The 26700-nt window shown below is 37.6% G+C and overlaps 1 protein-coding gene across 3 annotated transcripts in view; it reads right to left on the reverse strand.

The window, feature by feature from the left end:
* NAV3 (neuron navigator 3) overlaps nucleotides 1–26700 on the reverse strand; it is a 296173-nt gene that overhangs the window by 228866 nt on the left and 40607 nt on the right. For all 3 annotated transcript variants that reach the window (XM_066257605.1, XM_066257604.1, XM_066257603.1), the window contains exon 5: nucleotides 545–613. In XM_066257605.1, coding sequence (XP_066113702.1) covers nucleotides 545–613 — 69 coding nt within the window. The remainder of the gene's footprint in view (nucleotides 1–544; nucleotides 614–26700) is intronic.

Raw genomic sequence — 26700 nt, forward strand, 5'->3', positions numbered from 1 at the left:
CATAATGAAATGTCATTTATTATACTGTCTTTAAAATACAGATATCATAAAGAAGTAAAAATTTAAACTATGATGGACAACAAGACAGTTGAGGCTGACCTGGTGCTGACCTCCCCACAAAAAATCTGACAATGTTTCTGAATTCTGCTTCAAAATGTTCAATAATTAACACATGCCCACCTCAAACAGCAGTTATAACCTGGGTGCATATCTTCCAGATTCTGTGACCTGGATGGGATGGGGCTCTCAGAGCAGTTTTATTCTTGACTTTCTCTAAGCTGAGAACCTCGACTTCAGTCCAGTTATCCAGTTATAGCAGTATATATGACAAAACTAAATTAGAAGAAGCCAATCCCCATTTTAATGACCTCAAACAAACACAGTCATCCCTGAGACTACATAAGACTATCCTCTTGGAAGAATTTAGTCCTCTGAACTTTTCATCCAGAAGTACATAATTTAAAAAAAAATTAGAATGAAAAAACAAAATACCACTGGGCATTTCTTATCACTAATAAGCAATAAATTAGAGATATTAACTGACCTAGTAGGCTTTTTTTGACTGGTTGCAATTCCACTGTGATTAGACTGAGTTGCATATCTGGCTGCCAGACTGTATGAGGAGAAACAGAGAAATTGAATTAAAGAGATTCTTTGAACATGGAAAGAAAGAACAAACTTACAAGAAAACCATGAGTTAATGAAATGCAATTGGAACATGTATACACATGTATAAAGAATAAATTAATTAGAAAATTATGATAATGCAACATATATACCATGACATTTGATTATGAACACCCTATGAAATAATGCAGTGTACCCCTTATAATAAAGTGTGTCATCACTGAATTTAAAATTAAGCCTGTGTGAGATTATGCATATTACTTTAAGTAGCATTATTTCACCTTATAAAGTCTTTAACCTTTGTAAATGACTATGAAAACTTCAGGAAAGCTAAAGTTTGACTTATATAATTAAAAAATCCATTTCTCAAAAAGTTAAAATGAAAATATGAATAGGAAATAAGTCCTTATTTTTTTAACTAAACTCTTCTAATTTGCTGTTTTAATGTAAGTGTTATTTTTAAAACCACATGATTAAAACAACTGGTTTCTAATAATTGATTGTGGATATTTCATCCTAGATATTTTTTTTTAGGAAGTAAACTATACGGATGTTTTTCTGTAGAAAGAATTATTATGCAAAAATTGAGATAAAAGTGGAGTTAAATTCTTCAAAAACAAATTGAAAAACTACTAATGACAACTTAAGGGCATTCTTGAATTATAATTCTTAATGATTTTAAAATAAAAAAAAATGTTGCTCAAGAAACACACAAGAACACATTATTTAAATCGTTTTGAAGTGAATACTTTGTAAACAAAATGAAAGTCTGTACTTTAAGTTAGACTGATTTATGATTTACCCAAGGGGGCTGAAATCTATGTTCTGAAGGACATGGTAAAACCCAATAGTCCTGAGCACGTTCACACGCCCTGTGATAATCATGGGTTGATTGATGCCTGAGTGGAGAATCACTTCTTGGGTGAACTGTGATGACTACATGAACCCAGCTGGCATGCAGTTTCCTGAGCCTCCAAGGAAACAGGGACAACATACGGGTGTTGGAATCCGGGATAGAAGGGCCATTTGGAACCCTGCTGCAGTTGATCCATTACTATGCAGTCAAGCAGAGGGTATTTTAGTCAAAGGACGAATTTGTTAAGATGATAACATATTTCCTAAATTAACTCACTCTACTGAGCTCGTCTGTGGTGGGCGTATGCATGTCCTTCAAACTGCCTGGTTAGGCAAGAATAAATCCTCATGTCTAGGAAGTTTCTCAGGTTCACAGAACACTTGATTTTTACATTTGACTTGAGATATGCTATTATTTGAATATGATACTGTTTTCTGTATTCTAAGTACGCTGGACGAGACAACTGACCGCAACTGGCCAAACAACCTCAGTAACAACACTAACAAAGAATAATTTAAAATAAAAACCAAAATGTCTAAATGAAATAAGAAAATTAATTTAAAATTTATATTTAAAGATAAGAGAACATGAAGTAAAGAAAATCTATTGTGAACTTCTCAGCATACTTTGTCAATCCACGAGTAAGAGAACTAGCGAAAGGTTTATTCCATAACTCTCCGAATAAAACAAATATATTAGCAGCAGAGATGACAAAACATTGTACTTTCCTTCATGGAACTGAAGGAAAAAAATGAAGTTACCTCACTGGTTTTCCCCCCATGATTTTAAATGAAAAAAAAAAAAACCAACAAAATTTAGAGAGGTCCACTGACTTAGCCAAAATCAATTTGGTTTCCTGGCCCACATATATTTTCTAATGTATTACAAGAGAATACTTGTCGTCTATAACTTTACACCAAGCCCTAATACTTGAATCTTTTGAAACTTGGCTCGGGCCTGCTTCCCTTGCTCTTGTTAAACTGTTAATTGAAGAACAGAAGAGTTGTGTTCCACTCTCACTGTATTCTAATACCTGTATTTGACCACGTTGCTCCCTCTGCCTTGTTCAATCGTCCTCTTTCCGAGGCTGCCATTTCACTAAACTCACTGGATTTGCCCACCATCATTCTTGTCTATTTTCTCTTCCCGTCAAAGGCCCTCGTCCTTCATTCATCTCTTAAAGAAATGATTTTTTGTATGTCCTCTTTTCTCAAATACTTAGCACATGCCTTCTTTCACTTAGAGGTTTGTTTCTTACCTAAGATTTCAAGTAAAATCTACTAGAAACTAGCATTAATGTCTGCAATACAATCCAGCCATCAATATCAACTGAGTAAAACATGCCCATTTCTATGATCTTCAAAATTACATTAACTCACCTCTCTCTCTCTTTTATTATCCAAGTTCTAACCAGATCTTTCCTTTAATTTCTTGATTTCTCCTCACCATTTTCTTTAGTCCTATGGACTTGAAACCTCACTAGTTGATTCTTCCCTTTTTCCTCTTAATGACCGCACATGTTCAATCATTACTGTGTCATTTGCATCTATGTTCTCATTTAACTTCCATGTTCATCACGCGAACTCAAGCTCCCCACACTTCCCACAGCACCTCTAGCTCACTTTATTTTCTTTGTTTTTTTTATCTAGTTCTGCCTTCTTATGCAACAGAAACTCATTTTTTATTGAGTGCTTGTAATACCATTTCCCAAGTTTCAGATTTACAACCCGACTAGTAAAAAGCAGGTCATTAGGAACAGCAACACAAGTTATTAGTAAAACAGACACAAGGAACATATAGACACAGCTCTGAGGCAAGTGGGGTAGATACATAAATCAGAATACCAATAAACTAAGGATTTTCAGACATCTGGACTGAAGAGTACATATTTTTTTTCTTGAAATGTTGTCAAATGAGACTCCCAGCTAATGAGTAGCAAAAATATCAGGAACAAAAGCACAAAAGAAAGAAATATTTTGAGACTCACTGTGGATTTCACTAAAGGAAGTATAAGCTCATCGACCCATCTACCTGATAAAGTGGAATATCAAGGGAATGCTTTTGATTTTCCCTAACATGGAACAAAAAGGAAAAGGCTAGAGCCAACCAATTTACAAAAAAGAAGAAGAAGAAAGAAAGAGAAAGAAAGGATGAAACTCATCTCGTGTCCAATACACAGAAAGATTCAAACTGCCAGAACTTTCTAATCCAGCATCAGTGAAAATTTGCATTTCAGACTGTAATACTCCTTTACTGTAAGGAAAGAAAGCTTCTCGAAGTAAACTTCCTGAATTGTGATCGGCCATTTTTCCTAACCACCAGAGTCCCGCTACTCCAAGTGCTGTCCGCACACCGACAAATGTGGCAGCACCTGGGGCTTCTTTAATACTGAATCCGGGTCTCATTCCAGACCTACTGAATCAGAGTCTGAATTTTAACAGAGTCCTAGGTTCCTATGCATAATAGAACTGAAGGAGCTGTGCTCCATAGCAGTGCTGTTCAACATTTTTACACTTGGGGACCAGTGAAAATAGGAGAGTTATTTAAGGAATGCTAGGGCAGAAATTACTTTGAGCATAAGTGAATTCCATGAAGATCATTGGGTCTATAATCTTCATACAACATCAGGGTGGTTAACTCTTTCACAGACCAGCATGACATTTCTGGTGAACTGGCCACAGATCAGTGGTTGAAAAACACTGCTCTACAGAACATCCACAACCTTGGAGGAAAATAACGTCTAGTTTCCTAAATCAAATGGCCTAATCCAAGTATCTCAAAGCACACTTCATCTTCTCTCCCACTGCTGCTTTAGATCCTGCTGATGCCTTTCTTCTGCTATTAACCCTCATCTCACCTTTGTTAATGCAATAGCTATCTCTCAGGCTACTCCTCCCATTTCTCATAAACAGGTCCATTCAGTCTTCCCATCCTCAAACTTTGTACTATAATCATGACTATTTTCAAAATCATAACCTTAGGCATCAGTTTATCTTTCCATTCTTTTCCTGTCAAATCTACATTTTATGTCAAATCTCAATCCTAAACTTAAAGCCTCTTTTCTAAATATACATCTCCTTGACATCTCTTAGATATTCTACCTAGATCTATCACATACATTTTCCTAAGTATAACAAAAATGTTCAGAACTTAACTCATTTTTCTTCTTTCAAATCATCCACTCTTTCTATGATTTTGCTACTTAAATTTAGTGTCATACCTATCATACCATATAATCTTCTTGCAAATTGGTTACACACTGCTATGTTTTAATGCTTCTTTTACTATTTATTCATTGACTTGTGGATCTGCAAATATCTTGAAGACATTATAATAATAATTTGATACTTCATACAGAAAATAATCTCTTCCAGTCTCAAATAAATCTACTTTGTGGATACTCTCCAGCATTCAGATAGATAACATTAAATCATTTCATTCAATAGGTCACTTACATAGAAATCTAGAATAGGCAATAACAAATGTTAAAGGGTAAGATATTTTAGTACCTAAACAGCTCTCCTCAAATATCTTCCAAGTAACCACAATCTTTAAAAACTTTAAGCAGTGTGTTAGGATGAGCTAATATGGCATATTATTTATAACTTCTCACTCCTGTTCTCATTGCATACATGAAAAATCAATTACAGAACTTTTTTTTTTCTGCTGAGCCCTGTGATAGCCTCAGACCCTTGGCCAGGAGGCAAATAACACTTATTAATAAAAAAATTAGAATAAGAGTGAAAATTATGTTCATCTCTTCTTTAAACTCTCATCAAAATATTGTTAGATTTGAATGACTCCTTAGAGGAATTTTGTAGAAGATTCTATTTCTGTTGTAGTTATTCCAGCAGTGGACTTCAATGCAGAAGTAAAAATTATATAATCTTATTCCTTAATTTTTCTAAAAAACAGAATTAAACTCAAGAATATAGCACATATACATCATTAAAAATCACCAAAACATAAAATCTGAGCCTCACACAATTTATCTTTTTTTTTTTTTTTTTTTTTTTTTTGTATTTTTCTGAAGCTGGAAACGGGGAGAGACAGACAGACTCCCACATGCGCCCGACCTGGATCCACCCGGCACGCCCACCAGGGGCAATGCTCTGCCCACCAGGGGGCGATGCTCTGCCCCTCCGGGGAGTCGCTCTGCCGCGACCAGAGCCACTCTAGCGCCTGGGGCAGAGGCCAAGGAGCCATCCCCAGCGCCCGGGCCATCTTTGCTCCAATGGAGCCTCTGCTGTGGGAGGGGAAGAGAGAGACAGAGAGGAAGGAGGGGGTGGGGGTGGAGAAACAAATGGGCGCTTCTCCTATGTGCCCTGGCCGGGAATCGAACCCGGTCCCCCGCACGCCAGGCCGACGCTCTACCGCTGAGCCAACCGGCCAGGGCCCAATTTATCATTCTTTATTCCCATCAGCTACTAACAAGTTTATTTAAAAAAAAAATCTCTGTTGAGACTGTTGATATTTGAATTGTCTTGATTTTTGTTTAATTAACAATGTTTTTAAATTTTTTTTCTTATTTATTCATTTTGCTACTATTCTTGTAAATCCTACTCTTTGCCCAGGTAAGAACCCGGAGAGTCACAGCAACTTGCTAAGGAACTGGGCCTTTCTCCTGACTGCAGTGGAAACACCAAAGGTTGCCACTGCAGAATAAATGACAAATTCTTAGATTAGAGAGATTATTTTCTTAGATATATAAAGATGGAATTGGAATAGGAAGGAGCCTAGAGATCAAATAGCAAATCACTGCTATGATTCAGACAAGACTCAATGAGGGTCTACATGAAGGCAGAAGCACAGGAAATAAAACTAAATAATTAATTGAGAAGTTATAATCATGGGCATAGAAAATGTAGAAAAGGGAGGAATCTAAGATGGTTTCAGAGCATTTGGCTTGAGCGGCACAGTAAGTTACACAGAAGCAGAATTTAGCAGAATGAGATTGAGCATCTTTGGTACAATGTATAAAGAGAAAAAAAATCTAAGTCTCCACAAAAGTTATGTCACTAGTCAAACTGTGAATGAAGTAACAGAAAATACTCTCAGACCTTTCTGGATACTATTCACTTTTCTCTCTTGAACTCAGCAATGTCAATCCCATAAAGAATCACCAAAAATTGTCCCAAAAGCACATTCAAAAACCATTATTCCAAGAGCAACACACACAGGGGGAGCCTTCCAGAACCTATAATTCTAAGCCTTGTAGAGAATTCGAAAAGTGTCTCAAATACTAAATTGAATAAATGTTTTGTTTGTGATGTGTGGTTGTATGATATGCTTAGAAGACACGGTCTATTTACTTTAATATTTCAAGCAGAGTTTCATGTTGGATTCATCTAGATTTCACAACTAAGTTGAAAGACAAGGATAAATGTCTCAGAAAATGAGGCATTCTTCAACAACAACAACAAAGCAATTTGCTTTTAAGAAGGTAGCACCCAAGTCACCATAACTCTGAATATATTGCAAAACAGACAAAAGGAACATTCTGTTGTTCACTCACTTTACCCATAAATGTACTCAGCAGAGTTTTGTTCTGAGCCCTCCTTTTCGCCCTAGCATTATAAAATTATTTTGAGTAATCTCTGTCATTTCTATTGTTTCAGTCAATAAAATATGGTGAAGCTAATGTTCCCAGGTTCTATCTCCGCCCAGCTCTCGAGCCACAAACTAGAGTCCTGCTGAAATTTCACATTCATGAAAGCCACAGGGGAATTTTTTTCTCTCTACCTCTTTCTTTTCATCCATTTCCACTAACACTATTATTTTATTCTTTACAGAAATACATCATTATTCAATGAGTCAACAAAAATAGATATGTAATGATTTTCTTTCATCCTTATCTCTAAAAATTCCCCAAATCCATTTTCCCCACCAGATCCTCACACCTGTTACCTTGCTCACTCTCCCGCCACTGGAGCTGCTTGTCCCCCCCACGCTGCTCCCCAAAGCACACCTTTTTTCTACCCTGTCACCAAGGTTATGTTCCTAAGTTACAATTGGCATAATTTTTCCGCTGTTAAAAGAACAATCCAAGGCCATTTTCCTTTACATTCAAGCAAGAAGCCTCAGCTCCTAGGGCAAGCAGAGCCTCCAGAAATTGACCTCTGCCTACATCTTTTAGTCTTATCTCTCATCATGCCCTGCGGCAATCGGAACATGGAACAGTAATAAAAATTCTTTGGTGCTCCTTCCAGTAAGAGGTGAGATCTTTGTCCCACCCCCGCTCCCCTTGTATCTGGATGAGCTTGTCACTCCTACCAGTAGGTCACACTGTTTAAGAAGTACCATGTCTCTGAGATTGCTGTGTGAAGGAGGCTCTGTGTAGTCACCGTCTCAGCTAAAACGCCAGACATGTGAAATACCTTAGAAATGGATTCTCCAGCTACTGACGTTTTGCTCCCAGCAGTTACTGACACTCCAACCTCCCCCCCTTCTCTCTAGAGCTGTGTCCTGTTGGATTGGATTCCTAGGCTCACAAAATCCATCAGCATACTAAAATGGTTATTGTTTTGAGCTACTTATACCAGGGGTGTTTTTTTAAATACTGATAGATTCCCTGAACACACTTCTAGTTATATGTCTTCCTTGGCTGAATAGCTGCTGCATCCTGACTGTGAAACGGCATTTCTGCCAGCAGTGCCTTCCTGGGGTTCTCTCCACTGAGGTCAGCAGGTGACTGAACCGTCAGAAAAGTTAGCATGCCTTGCTGAGTTACCTGGTTAAATAGGTTCTTTAGAAGACTGTGGGCAAATGAAAGACAAAGCATCACCATTTCTCAGCCTACAAGGGCAATTTTATATATAAATATTATGTAGATGTTTATAATTCTACCTGTATTAAGAAATTTTATAGAAAAGTATATTAGAATCATCTTTATTCTTTCCTTATCTATCTACCTTCAGTCTTGAAGTCATACAAACACATCATGAGTGAAAATCCTTATATAGTCATGTAGTAATATTGATTCCCAAAAAAAGAGAAAAATGTGCTTAATCATAACATCACATTTGTCCTTTTTATACTACTATACCCAAGGCATCAAGGAGCAATACAAAGGAAGAAATCACAAAATATGACAAAATTTCTTGGGCATGGTTTTTAGTGAACAATTCTTACCTCCTAATTGTACTTCTCTTTTACAAGATAGAATGTTAAAAAGGTAGAAATTATTTCCTTTCAAATTCACTGAATATAGCTTGAGAAGAAATTTGGAAGAAGTTACTCAAAATATACTATAATTAAATACATGGGAGTAAAGTTTTAAAATGAGGATTTTTAGACAAAATAAACTTTGAAGACAGTGAAGTACATTCTCTAAAATTTTAAGACAGAGATAAATAGGAATATATTTCCTTATATATCCCATGATCGCTTAGTGCAGAAATAAAACCACATATTCAGAATTAAGATTTGAAGAATTCTTTTACACCTGAATTCTTCCTTCAGTTTAAGATTTACTCTTTGTAGGATCCTTGTGCAATGTTATAAAATGGTAACATATAAGCTAATAGCTCTAAGAGAGAGGGAAATATTCTACTACTTCTACAAAAATACTTTTGTACCTCAAAACCATAGATGCTCCCTCAAAAATATTTAGGAAGTTTTGCAACAGCTATATTTATATCAGAGAATGTAGTAAACATGCTTTCTTCCTAAATTTAAATTTTTCTGAGACTTCACTAAAACCAGTTATTGCCAAATCCATACATGAGTCAGAAACTTAGTTTTCATCCACATGGATTTTTTTTTTAGTAGCTAGGTGGCTGAAATATCACCCCGATTGTATGTGAGCCAGGTTACTGCGATACCATATCCATTAGTGAATTATGGTATTTAAATATGTAATAACCTCTGCCTTATCTAAAATTTGGACTGAGTTAAGAAGGCTACCTGCATGGTCTGCTTTGTGTGTGGGATCTCAAAACAGTAACTAAAAAGGGAGATGCCTAACATATTTCCATATCAAAGTCTCATGCTCTTTTAGGAATTCAGGATTTTGAGATAAAGGGGAACTCAGGAAATCAGGGTCACAGTTCTTTCTCAATGTTACCATAAATTAGATTTTCCACAGTGCTTTTACTTACACGTATCTTAAAATATGCTGTTCCATGAAGTTTTTCATTTACAATTTTCAGTATTGAGTAAAATTATATCATAAGGCATGAAGTAAGTGCTCCTTTACAAAAGTTAACTTTAGTGAAACCAGCTTAAAATTTTTGACCCTGAATAACAGTCAACAAAGCTAATTAGTTAAGCTGTAAATTTAAACAAACTTTGTCAAAGACTACTCTGATTAACCAAAAATATGAAATAACACTTCTAGAGATGTAAAAAATGTAGTAAGTGCAAAATATGTTAAACCATTTCTCAGTTAATGAAAACAACTTTTAATTATCATACTCAGAAAATAATTATCTATATATAATATAGATATATATGAATGGACAGAAGTGGAAGCATAGGAAATAATATGAAGAGGTAAAGTTTGACAGTATACTTTATTATAATAAAGGAAGACCTTTCACTAATGGTTAAAGACTCACTGGCATGACTCAGATGCAGAAATGTGCCAACTCCCTTAAACCCAAATCTATGCTCACCTCATCATGCCCTGAATATAATTTGATTTCCTGTGTAGGTCTAACTACAGGAAAATCATTTAATGATCATGCTGACATGATTATTACTGTTTTTGTAACAGTTGCATTTCCATGATAAGTCAACAGGTTGACATTTTGAAGTACAGTCTTTGGTGGAAAATATTAATGTGCAATACTTTCATACAGAATAGAATTGCAAGTATAATAATTAAGTCTATATTACCAGTGCTCTATTTGAAAAGAGTGTGCCCCATAAAAACTAAAAATAAAATAGAACCAAATAAGTTTTAGTGCTTGGGAGACAATGTCCATAAATAAATAAATAAATAAATAAATAAATAAATAAATAAGATAGCAAAATGTCCTGTGATAAAAAGTTAAAGAAATAAAACTCAAATCCTTTATACTGAATCCACAGCTCTATGATATTACACAAATCACATTAAAAAAAGATTTAGTAAATTGTAAAAACAAATTATAAAATCTGGGTCACTATTATTTTAACTTATGATGAAAAGTACAAGTTTTTACTTGAATTCTCTAAATTATGAGTTAGTCTAATAATTTAAAGATATATGTTATATTCTCATAATTCCCTTGGAAAGATTGAATTATGATGTTTTCATTTTCTACCTGGAAAAAACTATGTTCTATTAATTAATTTTTATTTTGTTAAAGACAAAAATAAAGTTATCCGAATGGAAAATGAATCTGTCCATGCCTTTTAAAACTCAAACTCATGTTTTATTGCCTCCTCCCTAATGTGGTGTCACTGACATGTTGATAAAGGACTAATAAAGTTTTAGGTTTACAGCATCAAGGATAATAGCATAGAGGACAGGGAAGATAAATGGACAAGAGATTTCAAGAAACTCTGGAGAACTGAAAATAATTGGAGTAAAGTAAGTGGAAAACACATCCAAGGGAAGCCTCATCCTAGTATACACCCGGAGGGAGGATTAAATCTAGAAGAGTAAGGAGGGAGGATGGACAAGCAAATTGCAGATAAAATGACAGGACGATGAATAAAGGGAGATTAATCAAATGTTCATGTCAATCACTATCAATGACCATTTCTGCCCAGATAAAAACAAACCAATTCATTAATTATCCAAACAAACTAGAAGCAACTTTAACTACAATAACCAAGTAATTCCAGAAAGAAAGAAAAAGATGCCGGTGTAGAGGGCTTTCTCCGTTTACCTGAACTGATTCTTCTCAAGCATCATTAAATGAACCCCGGCTCATTCCTAAAATTCATCTATCAGTTTATGTTTACAATTCAATCAAATATCAACTTCAACATCCATGCAAGGCCTTGCACAATAAAGAATCAGAGTTCATGTCTTGATTCTGCAAAACATATTTATAATTGCCATTACATAAATACTCCATGAGTTTAAAGCTTTTGGAATCAACCTATACTTGGATAATTCTGTGTGTACAAAATAGAATGTAAACTTATGGAACTTGATTAAAATTAAAGTACACATGACGGAGGTTAGAAATTGTTAGTGGATGAGCCTGAACAGGCGGTAGCGCAGTGGATGGAGCATCGGACTGGGATGCGGAGGACCCAGGTTCAAGACGGTGAGGTCTCCGTCTTGAGCATGGGCTCGTCTGGTTTGAGCAAAGCTCACCAGCTTGAGCTCAAGGTCACTGGCTTGAGCAAGGGGTCCCTCGCTCTGCTGTAGCCCCCTGGTCAAGGCACATGTGAGAAAGCAATCTGTGAACAACTAATCTGTGAAGAAATGATGCTTCTCATCTCTCTCCCTTCCTGTCTGACTGTCCCTATCTGTCCCTCTCTCTGCCTCTGTCTATGTCACAAAGAAAAAAAAAAAAGAAAAGAAAAAAAAAGAAATTGTTAGTGGATGGGACAGAACTAACTGAAGTGCTACTATCGTATTTTACAAAACAAAATGCCAAAAGGTAGTCTACAGTTGATTGAGAAAGAATTGAGGGTGCTATTTCATTACATAAAATTATAAACCTAACTATTAAAAGAGTAACTTTATGTTAGTAGCACTCCCAGAAAGAACTGTCTATATGTACTATCTCCAATTCCTCCTTCCTGTTTCATAACGAACAGATTCCAATCAAGCAGTCGCAGCCACTGCTGCAGGGGAATAGCTCTTGTCCAAGTCTCCAGTGCAAAACCCATTCACAGGTTAGTTCTCAGCACTTGTCCTAATTACGTGCAACATTTAATGCAGTTGGGGTCAGGAAGGCAGACAGGTTAGAAACAAAAACTCTGTGGCCAGAATGTCTGGATTTAATTTATAAATTAGTTACTGGGAGACCTTGTACAATTTAATTAATCTTTCCTTTTTCAGTTTCCTTATCTGAGGAATAATAATACCTATGTATTAGGGTTGTTGTGAGGACTGAGAGATGGGTATGTGTATAAAGTACTTTGAATGGTGACTGGAACACCTCCTCCTTGGAACACTCTCTTCATTTACTGTCCAGGAAAAAGTTCTGGTTTGCTTCCTACATTATATGCTTCCTCTTCTCAGTCTCCTCTTCCAGGTAATGCTATATGCCTGATCTATAGACATTGGCGGGCTCCTGACCCCATCATCGGTCCTCTGCTCTTCATCTACACACAGATTTTAGTGACTTTATCATGTCTAGTCATGTAACGTTTTATGATTTCTATATGCTTGTATTTCCAGAACTTTAGTCTGTAGCCTACATCTGTCTCTTAAATGCCAGTCTTGCAATTCCAATTTTCTCTTTAAAATCTCCACTTAGATATATTAATAGTTAGTAGACATTTAAAAATTGACAGGTCACACATGAATATCTGACCTTCTCCTTACCAACCCTGCTCTTCTACATTCTTTTCCACTTCAGTAAATGAAAACTCTATCTTCCTAACAGCTAACATTAACAATGTTATAGCCTCCTCTCTGTTTACTAACCTTTCTGAAGATCTGCCAGCTAATTCTATACTACTGTCAATATATTTTGGGAATTCATCCTCTCTCCACTTCCACCGTGATTATCCAAACTTTTCTCCACAAATCTGCAATAGCTTTCACCCTTTCCCACTACAATCTATTCTCAACACAGCAGCCAGAGTGACCCTTTGATTTGTCTCCCTATTTATGTCCCTCCTTATGGTGCATGGTAGCTTCCCATCTCTCCTGGAGTAACATTCAAAGTTCTTAAAACAACGACGGGGTTATCTAGAGTCTCTCTTTTCTTGAAATAAATCAGGCTCACAAATCCAGCCCTTAGCTCCTGTTTTCCTGCCAGTCTGAAACACTCTACCACAAGGTCCTCACTCAGCAACTTTGCTCAGTGTCATCATCTGAGGGAAGGCTTTCCTTGGACCTTAATTAAGTAAAAAATATGACATTTACACCTCTTTTTACTCCTTTTCTAATTTATTTTTCTCCACCATTAGCTATCCAATTACTGTTGTGTGTATATATATATAATACTAGTAATTATACAATATATTATTACTATATATTATTATATTATATATATTATTATTATTAAGTGAGAGGTGGGGAGGCACAGACTCCTGCACATGCCCTCACCAGGATCCACCTAACAAGTTCCCTATAGGGTGATGCTCTGCCCATCTGGGGCTGCTGCTCAGCAACCAAGCCATTTTAGCAACTGAGGCAAGGCCATGGAGCCCATCCTCAGCACCTGGGGCCAACTTGTTTAAGCTATGGCTGCAGGAGGGGAAAAGAGAGAGAAAGGGAAGGGGTAGAGATATGGAGAAGCACATGGCTGCTTCTCCTTTTTACACTGACTGGGAATTGAACCTGGGACTACCACACTCTGGGATGATGTTCTACTGCTGAGCCAACCAGCCAGAACCTACTGTTGTATATTTTAATTAACTGTTTTTTATTGGACTACCATCAGTAAAATGTCAGCTTCAAGTGGCAAAGATTCTTTAGTGCCTTGTGTACTCTGCTGTATCTCTAGTGCCTAGAAGTGTGCCCAGAACACATTGAGTGCTAAATACATATGTGTTAACTACATTGGGGGGGATGGGAAAGATGGGGGAGTAAATCAAAAGACAATGGCCAAATTAATAAATAGAAACTAATAGTAGAAGTATTTTATTTAGCTATATGGTATTAACTACTGAAGAAAATACCTAAAATAATTAAAGCAGTTACGTCTGTGCAGCATGACTGACCTTGGAAAGGTCTGAGCATTAGGCTGTTATTTTTAATCATAAGGATACTAACTTTAAATCATCCTTGATATATTTAATATACGTTAGACATAAATGGACAGACTTAGAGAAAGTGAGAAAGGAGAGAACAGTGATGAAGTTGACAAGGTTTCTAATGTGGGTGCATATATTTTATTAATACATGTGATAGGATCTTAGAGTAGAAGAGAATATGAAAGTAGTTCTTTGTGTGTCTACTTTATGCTAAGTATTCAACTAAAGGGAAACTTTATACACAAATCCTTTCATATGGTCTTCTCAATATCCACATGAGGATGTTATCATCATTTCAATATTAGAGGGAAGAACACTGGTGTTTGAACAGGCTAAAGTCACTTGCCCAATGTCACACCACTGGGAATTGAGAGGCAGAATTCAAACCCACGTTTTCCTGACTCTAAAATAACCAAAACTTTATAAATGCTGCTTCACCTATAACAATAGAAGTATGAGTGATTGTCAAGCCTTTCAAATTGGGGAAAAAAAACATAGAACATAAGCAAAGTGTGTGTCCATATATGCACATTCTTTTAATATGACATCCTCTTGTTTTCTAAATTGCTCAATTAAAGAATAATTTCTTTCCCTTCAATTATTTTCTCTAGGCATGAAAATATCCTGCTTTAAAAAAAAACATTCACAAATGTAACTTCAGTTTTGTCTGTTTAAAGTTTAATTGCTTCACTGACTTTTGTTTTTTTCAGAGCACACTACAGGCCACAAGCAGAGCTGAGTGAAACACCTAATAGAAGCCACTTTCTGAGGGCTGAAATCACCAGTGCCTTCCTGTCACCTCAAATTAAACTTCCTTATATACTTTACATGATGCATAACCCCAGGCTGAGAAGCTGTAAACCATCCCAGTTTCAGAATGAAATCTCCCAGAAGAAAATGATGTGTCCTAGAAAACAGGAAGGCAAATGCCCTCTATAGGGAGAGGGTTTCAAAAGCAACGTGTGTGGCAGGGGTCACGGGTCAGGTCGCAGGGTCCTTGAGAAGGGGCTGCAAAGGCAATAGACAAGTCACTCAAACAGCATGTACTCAGAGATCTGCAGTATGATTGGTGAGTTCCTTAGGAACAAGTGTGTTCAAATTGTGAGTAGATATATTCTTGATTTTCTCCCACCAAATAAAAATCAGAAGAACAAATGATCATCTGTGGATATCTTAACCTTCCATGTTCCTAAAATAGCTCTTATTTTAGGTCAGAGAGAGACTATCATCACTGCTTTTGACACTTCTGTCATCTGTCAATGTGATTTCTTACCTACCTCCACTTTCACATCCAATTATTATTATTTTTTTTACATAAAGTGTTTGCTCATGAGATTCCAACCATTGAATGACAGGGTGGAAAATCATTTAGTAATCTGGATCAAAATCAGACTAGAAGACCTATATTTTAAGGAAAGTCACCTCCCTTCTTTAAAGTTTTTAACAAATAAAAATTATCTTTTACATATACTAACATCTCATATGTATAAAACAGACCATTACTTTAAAAAAATAACATTTAATTTTATTATTTTCTTTCACTATAATACTTTCCCAGATATTCTTAGGAAAATCATACATTCATAACATGCGTTCTGTTCATTGTTGGCTGCTCTCCTGTGCCAGGCACAGTGTATGGTTTTGGTGAGACTGAAGTTTCAGTTACCTTTCATGTCAACTAGAACTCTAATTGTAAAAAAAATAAAAAAAAAAGAAAAGAAAGAAAAGAAGAAAAAATGGGGACAAGTATAACTAGCAAAAATATTCTGAATACCTAAGATATATCCACTGGTGGAAATTAATTTTCTTATATTAAAAATTATTTGTTTCTACCTTGATTTTTAGAATAAGAGATAGTATTACTCTCATTTCATAGTTAAAATTTATAAAAAATAAATCTGATTTCAACTCATTATACAAAAATATATTTTTAATATTTTTGTATTTGGTTGGAGAAAGGGTATGTAATCTACTCTTTTCAAAATAGAAAGATAGTAGAGATGACGTCAGAGTAATGGTGCGGTAGGAAGCGATACCAATAAATCTCCCCCAAAACTCAACAAGATCTTCAGCCAGAAACAGAAAAACCTATCCTTGGAGCCTCCAGATGTTTCGCAATACACCCAAAGGTATGGTCGAGCGAAAAATTTGGCTAAATATATAATCAAACCCCGAAGGAAATAGGGAGTAAGAAATGCTCCGCCTTCCTCATTAACCTAAATAGGGCTGCTTTCACTGGGAACTGAGAATATAGAAACTGAGGCGGGCAAAGGGGGTGAATAGATCCAGGCCGCGGCACAAACGGCTGAATGAGGCTGTGGCACGGAGATCCAAGCCAAGGAAATACTGTGCCTGTGGCAACCCAGGCAATACAAGCTAACACTTGCGCCAAACCCAGACAAAGAAAGACAAGTGGGGCAGCCATTTTCCCCTGTCTCCTGGCCGGCACGCGCAGATAGTGGGTGAGAGGTTCCTCTGAGTGCCTCAGCAGTGGGCCCGCGTGTTACCCCACAGAGAGGCAGAGTCAGGGGCCTTTGTGTGGGCCAAAAGTAGAATCTCCGGGCTGCCTCAGCACCCTGAAAAAGCTGCGCCTGGGGAGGGAGCAAGAGCCAATTCCAACGCTGGAACTTTTCCGTGCGAGCAGGGGTTTCACTCAGAAGGTGAGAGACGGTTGGCCTGATATCCTTGTCTGTGCGCACAGAGAGTGGGCAAGAGACTCCTCCCAACACCTCAGGAGTGGGAGCCCATATTATCCCACAGAGGGGCAGAGGCAGGGGCCTTTGTGTGGGCCAAAAGTAGAATCTCCAGCCCGCCCCAGTGCCCTGAAAAAGCCGTGCACGGGGAGGGAGCGAGAGCCAATTCCAATGCTGGAACTTTTCCGTGCGGGAGAGGTTTCACTCAGAGGGTGAGGCGGCCGGCCTGATATCCTGGTCTGCGCACACAGAGAGTGGGCAAGAGAATCCTCCCAGCACCACCTCAGGAGTGGGAGCCCGTGTTATCCCACAGAGGGGCAGAGTCAGGGGCCTTTGTGTGGGCCAAAAGTGGAATCTTGGGCCACCCCAGTGCCCTGAAAAAGCCGCGCACGGGGAGGGAGTGAGAGCCAATTCCAACGCTGGAACTTTTCCGTGTGGGTGGGGGTTTCACTCAGAGTGTGAGACTTCTGGCCTGATATCCTGGTCTGCGCACAGATAGTGAGCGAGAATTTTCTCCAAGTGCCCCAGGAGTGGGCGTCCGCCCATGTTACCGGACAGAGTGGCAAAGTTAGAGGTCTTTGAGTGGGCGGAAGCCCCACCTGATTATGCTAGCAGCTCTGACTGACTGAGCCTTACCCAGAGCCCTGAGCTGAGTGGGAATAGAGTGGGGAGTTGCCAGCTCTGTGAGCCTCTTACTATCCAGGCAGAGGCAGCAGCAACCCCATAGCTGGATTATCAGGCTACTAATTGAGGAAGGAAAGACTAGGAGAGAGGCTCCAGGAACACGGACTCTCTCATTGTCGGAGCCCATAAATACTAATGAGCCTTGACTGCCAACGAGACTGAAGCAGAATACATGACATCGCCATAGAGACTTATCAACTGCAAAGCTCTACCTGAGCATGCCAAAGGGGCAGAACCCAGGGTACAGAGTCACCGACCAGGAAGAGGGAGAGAAAAGAAAAAGCAAGAAGATAATCTCTCAAAATCAAAAATAATCCGCAGACTTTATAACCTATCCCATTTTATTATATTTGTTCATTTGTTTCTCTTATCTTCATTCTTGATTTTTTTTTCCTCCTCCAATTTGGTCATTTAAATCTCTGCCGGTCTTACTCTCTCCTCTCCTTGAACTACACTACCCATAAGTGTTACATCTCCCATTATCTTTTCTTTCCTCTTCCTTTCTCTCTATGAGGGTTGCACTCCAAAGCCCTTAACTCTCTCTCTCTCTCTCTCTCTCCTCTTTTTTCTTTTTTCTTCTTTTAGTGGTTCCCTCTTTTTTTCTCTCTCTCTTTCTTTTCTCCCTCTATCTTAGTTTCTTCCTTTCTCCTTTATGTTTCCTCTCATTCAAAACTCAATAATGAACAAATTATCTTATCTGGGACTCAAACTTATGTTTGTGGCATTTTGGGGGGGGGGTTACTTCCCTTTTTAACTCACTAGCAGTGCTCCCATCCCTGGCTCTCCATTTTATCTAGTTCTTGTTCCACTAAATACAATAGTAATTTTTTAATTTGTCCCCCCATTTTCCTGTTTCCCTCTTATTCCTCTCATCATAACTCTTAGTCAACCAACACCTAAAAGCAAATCATTTTATTCTTGACCCAAATTTTTTCCTTATTTGCTTTTTGTGGGTCCACACCCCCTTTTCTTCTGGGTTTTTTTTTGCCCCTTTATTACTTCTCCCCAATTCAGGCCCTCCATTACAGGCATTGTTTGTTCTATTTAGTACAATATAATTCACAGTTCACCACAAGATTTTCTCAAGAAAGAGGGGAGAGAAGAGGAGAGGAAAAAAGGAGGGGGGGAATAATTTCCTTTTTTAATTTTTATTTTATTTTATTTTTCTTTATTTAATTATTAATTTTTTTTCAAAAACAACTCTTTTCTATTTTTTATTTTTATTTTTTTAACTTTTATTCTTTATTAAATCTTATAATACTATCAACAAAACCACCCTCAGATGCCATTAAGGAAGAGAAAATCGAATATCATGGATAAAAAAGAAAGAGAGGTAACACAGATAGATGAGGAAAAATCTATGGAGAAAAAATTTAATATATTGGAAACCTTGGAGTTAAACAACAGAGAATTTAAAATAGACATCCTAAAAATACTCAGAGATATACAAGAAAACACAGAAAGGCAATTTAGGGAGCTCAGAAAATAACTCAATGAACACAAAGAATATATTTCCAAGGAAATTGAAACTATAAAAACAAATCAAACAGAGATGAAAAACTCAATTCACAAGCTGAAAAACAAGGTAACAAGCTTAGCTAATAGAACAGGCCAGATAGAAGGTAGGATTAGTGAAATAGAAGACAAGCAACTTGAGGCACAACAGAGAAGAAGAAGAAAGAGACTCAAAAATTTAAAAAAAAAAATGAGATAGCCCTACAGGAATTATCTGACTCCATCAAAAAGAATAACATAAGAATAATAGGTATATCAGAGGGAGAAGAGAGAGAAAATGGAATGGAGACCATACTCAAACAAATAATAGATGAGAACTTCCCAAGCCTGTGGAAAGAACTAAAGCCTCAAATTCAAGAAGCAAACAGAACTCCGAGTTTTCTTAACCTTAACAAACCTACTCCAAGGCACATCATAATGAAATTGGCACAAACCAACGGCAAAGAAAAAATTCTCAAGGAAGCCAGGAAAAGAAGAATACAACATATAAAAGAAGGCTCATTAGATTATCATCCGATTTCTCAACAGAAACTCTACAAGCTAGAAGAGAGTGGACCCCAATATTTAAAGTCCTGAAAGAGAGGAACTTTCAGCCACGAATACTATACCCATCAAAGCTATCCTTCAAATATGAAGGAGAAATAAAAACATTCACAGATACAGGCCCTGGCCAGTTGGCTCAGCGGTAGAGCGTCAGCCTGGCATGCGGGGGACCCGGGTTCGATTCCCGGCCAGGGCACATAGGAGAAGCGCCCATTTGCTTCTCCACCCCCCTCCTTCCTCTCTGTCTCTCTCTTCCCCTCCCGCAGCCAAGACTCCATTGGAGCAAATATGGCCCAGGCACTGGGGATGGCTCCTTGGCCTCTGCCCCAGGCGCTAGAGTGGCTCTGTTCATGGCAGAGCAACACCCCAGAGGGGCAGAGCATTACCCCTGGTGGGCAGAGCGTCGCCCCTGGTGGGCGTGCCAGGTGGATCCCGGTCGGGCACATGCGGGAGTCTGTATGATTGTCTCTCCCCGTTTCCAGCTTCAGAAAAATACAAACACCCCCCCCAAAAAAAAATTATCACAGATACAGAAAAGATGAGGGAATTTATCATCAGAAAACCCCCACTCCAGGAATTACTAAAGGGGGTTTTCAATCAGATACAAAGAACAAAAATAAACAAAGCCACAAGTAAAAGCTTCAAGAAGAACACAATAACACCAAATTTAAACTGTGACAACAACAAAAAGAAAGGGGGGAGAGGATGGAGATTAACAGTAGCAAAGGATGATGGAGTGCAAAAGTACAAAATAGTGCACTACAATGAACAGGGTAGGAACCCTTTTCATTACTTAAAGGTAAGCACCATTGAAAAAACCACCACAGAAGCACATGATTTAAAAAAGATAGCAACAGCCTGACCAGGCAGTGGCACAGTGAATGGAGCGTCGGACTGGGATGCAGAGGACCCAGGTTTGAGACCCTGAGGTTGCCAACTTGAGGGTGGGCTCATCTGGTTTGAGCAAAAGCCCACCAGCTTGAACCCAAGGTCACTGGCTTGAGCAAGGGGTTACTCGGTCTGCTGAAGGCCCACGGTCAAGGCACGTGTGAGAAGGCAATCAATGAACAACTAAGGTGTTGCAACACGCAATGAAAAACTAATGATGGATGCTTCTCATCTCTCTCCGCTTCTGTCTGTCTGTCCCTGTCTATCCCTCTCTCTGATTCATTTTCTGTCTCTATAAAAACAAAAACAAAAAAAAAAAAAAAAACAAAAAAAAAAAACAATTAAAAAAGATAGCAACAGAGCAAAGATGTATGGAATACAACCAAATAAAAACAAAAGATAGAAAAATGAAAGAGAAGGATCAAACAAGACACAAAACTAACAGAAAGCAATCTATAAAATGGCAATAGGGAACTCACAAGTGTCAATAATTACACTAAATGTAAACGGATTAAACTCACCAATAAAAAGGCACAGAATAGCAGAATGGATTAAAAAAGAAAATCCAACTTTATGCTGCCTACAAGAAACTCATCTAAGTAACAAGGATAAAAACAAATTCAAACTGAAAGGCTGGAAAACAATACTCCAAGCAAATAACATCCAAAAAAAGCAGGCGTAGCAATACTCATATCTGATAATGCTGACTACAAGACAGCAAAAGTACTCAGAGACAAAAATGGCAATTTCATAATGGCTAAGGGGACACTGAATCAAGAAGACATAACAATTCTTAATATATATGCACCAAACCAAGGAGCACCAAAATATATAAGACAGCTACTTATTGACCTTAAAACAAAAACTGACAAAAATACAATCATACCTGGAGACCTCAATACACCGCTGATGGCTCTAGACGGTCATCCAAACAGAGAATGAACAAAGATATAGTGGCCTTCAACAAAACACTAGAGCACCTGGATATGATAGACAACTACAGGATATTTCATCCCAAAGTGACTGAGTATACATTTTTCTCCAGTGTACATGGATCATTCTCAAGAATTGACCATATGTTGGGCCACAAAAACAACATCAGCAAATTCAGAAAAATTGAAGTTGTGCCAAGCATATTTTCTGATCATAAAGCCTTGAAACTAGAATTCAACTGCAAAAAGAGGAAAAAAATCCCACAAAAATGTGGAAACTAAACAACATACTTTTAAAAAATGAATGGGTCAAAGAAGAAATAAGTGCAGAGATCAAAAGATATATACAGACAAATGAAAATGACAATACAACATATCAGAATCTCTGGGATGCAGCAAAAGCAGTGATAAGAGGGAAGTTCATATCACTTCAGGCCTATATGAACAAACAAGAGAGAGCCCAAGTGAACCACTTAACTTCACACATTAAGGAACTAGAAAAAGAAGAATAAAGACAACCCAAAACCAGCCGAAGAAAGGAGATAATAAAAATCAGAGCAGAAATAAATGAGAGAACAGAAAAAGTATAGAAAAAATTAATAGAACAAAGAGCTGATTCTTTGAAAAGATCAACAAAATTGACAAACCCTTGGCAAGACTTACCAAGGAAAAAAGAGAAAGAACTCATATAAACAAAATCCAAAATTAAAGAGGAGAAATCACCATGGACACCGTAGATATACAAAGAATTACTGTAGAATACTATGAAAAACTTTATGCCACTAAATTCAACAACCTTGAAGAAATGGATAAATTCCTAGAACAATACAACCTTCCTAGACTGAGTCAAGAAGAAGCAGAAAGCCTAAACAGACCTATTAGTAAAGAAGAAATAGAAAAAACCATTAAAAACCTCCCCCAAAATAAAAGTCCAGGCCCAGACGGCTATACCAGCGAATTTTATCAAACATTCAAAGCAGACTTGGTTCCTATTCTACTGAAAGTCTTCCAAAAAATTAAAGAAGAAGCAATACTTCCAAACACATTTTATGAGGCCAATATAACCCTCATACCAAAACCAGGCAAGGATGGCACAAAAAAAGAAAACTACAGACCAATATCTCTAATGAATACAGATGCTAAAATACTAAACAAAATACTAGCAAATCAAATACAACAACACACTAAAAAAATAATACACCATGATCAAGTGCGATTCATCCCAGAATCTCAAGGATGGCTCAACATACGTAAAACGGTTAACGTAATACACCATATCAACAAAACAAAGAACAAAAACCACATGATCTTATCAATAGATGCAGAAAAGGCTTTTGATAAAATACAACACAATTTTATGTTTAAGACTCTCAACAAAATGGGTATAGAAGGAAAATATTTCAACATGATAAAGGCCTTATATGATAAACCATCAGCTAACATCATATTAAATGGCACAAAACTGAAGGCTTTCCCCCTTAAATCAGGAACAAGACAGGGTTGTCCACTCTCTCCACTCTTATTTAATGTGGTACTAGAGGTTCTAGCCAGAGCAATCAGATAAGACAAAGAAATAAAAGGCATCCATATCAGAAAAGAAGAAGTAAAGGTATCACTTTTTGCAGATGATATGATCCTATACATCAAAAACCCCAAAGAAACCACAAAAAGACTACTAGAAACAATAAGCCAATACAGTAAGGTCGCAGGATACAAAATTAACATACAGAAGTCAATAGCCTTTCTATATGCCAACAATGAAACATTTGAGAACGAACTCAAAAGAATAATCCCCTTCACAATTGCAACAAAAAAAATAAAATACCTAGGAATAAACATAACAAAGAATGTAAAGGACTTATATAATGAAAACTATAAACCATTGTTAAGGGAAATCGAAAAAGATATAATGAGATGGAAGAATATTCCTTGTTCTTGGTTAGGAAGAGTAAATATAATCAAGATGGCCATATTACCCAAAGCAATATACAAATTTAATGCAATTCCCATCAAAATTCCAATGACATTTTTTAAAGAAATGGAACAAAAAATCATCAAATTTATATGGAACTATGAAAAACCCCTAATAGCCAAAGCAATCCTAAAGAAAAAGAATGAAGCTGGGGGCATACAATACCTGACTTCAAACTCTATTATAGGGCCACGACAATCAAAACAGCATGGTATTGGCAGAAAAATAGACACTCAGACCAATGGAACAGAATAGAAAACCCAGAAATAAAACCACATATATAATCAAATAATTTTTGATAAAGGGGCCAACAACACACAATGGAGAAAAGAAAGCCTCTTCAATAAATGGTGCTGGGAAAACTGGAAAGCCACATGCAAAAGAATGAAACTGGACTACAGTTTGTCCTCCTGTACTAAAATTAACTCAAAATGGATCAAAGATCTAAACATAAGACCTGAAACAATAAAGTACATAGAAGAAGACATAGGTACTAAACTCATGGACCTGGGTTTTAAAGAGCATTTTATGAATTTGACTCCAAAGGCAAAAGAAGTGAAGGCAAAAATTAATGAATGGGACTACATCAGACTAAGAAGTTTTTGCTCAGCAAGAGAAGCTGATAACAAAATAAACAGACAGCCAACTAAATGGGAAATGATATTTTCAAGCAACAGCTCAGATAAGGGCCTAATATCCAAAATATACAAAGAACTCATAAAACTCAACAACAAACAAACAAATAATCCAATAAAAAAATGGGAAGAGGACATGAACAGACACTTCTCCCAGGAAGAAATGCAAATGGCCAACAGATATATGAAAAGATGCTCATCTTCTTTAGTTATTAGAGAAATGCAAATCAAAACTGCAATGAGATACCACCTCACACCTGTTAGATTAGCTATTATTAACAAGACAGGTAATAGCAAATGTTGGAGAGGCTGTGGAGAAAAAGAAACCCTCATACACTGTTGGTGGGAATGTAAAGTAGTACAACCATTATGGAAGAAAGTATGGTGGTTCCTCAAAAAACTGACCCAGCAATCCCTCTACTGGGTATATATACCCCCAAAACTCAGAAACATTGATACGTAAAGACACATGCAGCCCCATGTTTATTGCAGCATTGTTCACAGTGGCCACGACATGGAAACAACCAAAAAGCCCATCAATAGATGACTGGATAAAGAAGATGTGGCACATATACACTATGGAATACTACTCAGCCATAAGAAATGATGCATCGGATCATTTACAGCAAAATGGTGGGATCTTGATAACATTATACGAAGTGAAATAAGTAAATCAGAAAAAATCAGGAACTGCATTATTCTATATGTAGGTGGGACATAAAAGTGAGACTAAGAGACATTGATAAGAGTGTAGTGGTAACGGGGGGAGGGGGGAGAGGGAGAGGGAAAGGGGGAGGGTCGCAAAGAAAACTAGATAGAAGGTGACAGAGGACAATCTGACTTTGGCTGATGGGTATGCAACATAATTGCATGACAAGATAACCTGGACATGTTATCTTTGAATATATGTATCCTGATTTGTTGATATCGCCCCATTAAAAAAATAAAATTATTTTAAAAATAAAAATAAAATAAAATAAAAAAAGAACTTTAAAAAAAACAAAAAAACAAAATAGAAAGGTAGTACAAACTGGTTTTATCTTTTGTATGAAGTAAATGTGAATAGAATGTTTACCATTATGTAATACAACAAGATATTTAATCTTTTCCCATGCAATGACCTTCTAGAGATCACTGATATAGAGTAAAATCTAAGTTTTATGTGCAATATAATTAAATTGTTGCAAATTGATAACTTGTTGATAAAATCTTTATTTTCCAGGCCCTGGATTGTTGGCTCAGTGGATAAAGCCTCTACACAGTGCACCAGAGGTCGTGGGTTCAACCCCCAGTCAGGGCACATACAAGAAGCAATCAATGAGTACACAACTAAATGAAACAATGAATTGATGCTTCTCTCTTTCTCTCTCTACATTCTCTGCCTTCCTCTCTCCCTCTCTCTCTCTCTTTCAAATCAGTGGGAAAATTTAAGAAAAAAATTTAAAATCCTTATCCAAAAATAACCAAATATTTCCCCATAAAAAGGATTTAAGAAATTTAAATTTGAGTCCCACCTTTTTATTTTTTAATTGAATTTGTTTGGGCAGCACTGGTTAACATAATTATACAGATTTCAGATACCCAATTATACAACACATCTCTGTACACTGTGTTGAGTCTTCACCCTCCCAAGTCAAGTCTTCATCCATCACTATTTATCCTCATACCTTCTTGCATCTCTCCTGTGGCGGAAGTGCTTGCCAGGCTTCAGGGAAGGTGGTGGGTGTGATCCCCAGCCCAGAGTCACAGGTCTCAGTCTGTCCTGGATTTTTCCTCAACCTTAGCAGGAAGCAGGTAAGGGCATGGAGCCTGGAGAATGGGTCTACTGGCAGCCGAAAGGACAGTTCTACTGAATTTCCCATGAGGGGGAACTGCCACTCACATTCACAGGGAAGTGAGGAGAAGGGCCTCATCTCAAAGCAAGAAAACTGAGCCACTGTTACCCCTTACGTATGTCCAGACTTCTACAACCTGGCCAAGGAAACTGACTCCTCAACATGGCCTAATCTACACTGGATGGGCAAGAGGGAGACCAGATGGTGGGACAAATACATCCCCGCAGATCGATTCTACACAGAGGAGAGCGCTCCACCAAGAAAGATAAAAACTGCAGTATGGGAGAATGACTCTGCACAGGGATTTTGGTAGCTGTCCTCCTGTGTGTCTCCCCAGAATCACAAACCCTAGATTCTCCCCATGCAACTCTAGTCTGCTCAGCCTTGCCTCTGCTGCATCCCAGGGTATGTGGCTGCAAAGATTATCAAGGTGGCCCTTTAAGAGGATGCCTGAGCCTCTGAGGTCTCTGGTTTCTTTCTGGCACACAGAAACCTCACTGCTTTTCACAGCTGAATGCTATGTGGGTACTGCTTCTCAGCTCTGGTGCTCTGGGCCAGGGAGCCTGGCTTGGGGTTTAGGTCCACTCTTCTCAGGGGGAATTCCCCCTGCAGCTGAGATATCCCTCCAGAACCTTAGCTAGGGTTCATAGGATCAGGGCCAGCCCTTTTCATGTCTCTGTCCTTCCTACCAATCTCAATGTGGC

This window comes from Saccopteryx bilineata, chromosome 2 (assembly GCF_036850765.1).
Source record: "Saccopteryx bilineata isolate mSacBil1 chromosome 2, mSacBil1_pri_phased_curated, whole genome shotgun sequence".
NCBI classification, from domain to species: domain Eukaryota; kingdom Metazoa; phylum Chordata; class Mammalia; order Chiroptera; family Emballonuridae; genus Saccopteryx; species Saccopteryx bilineata.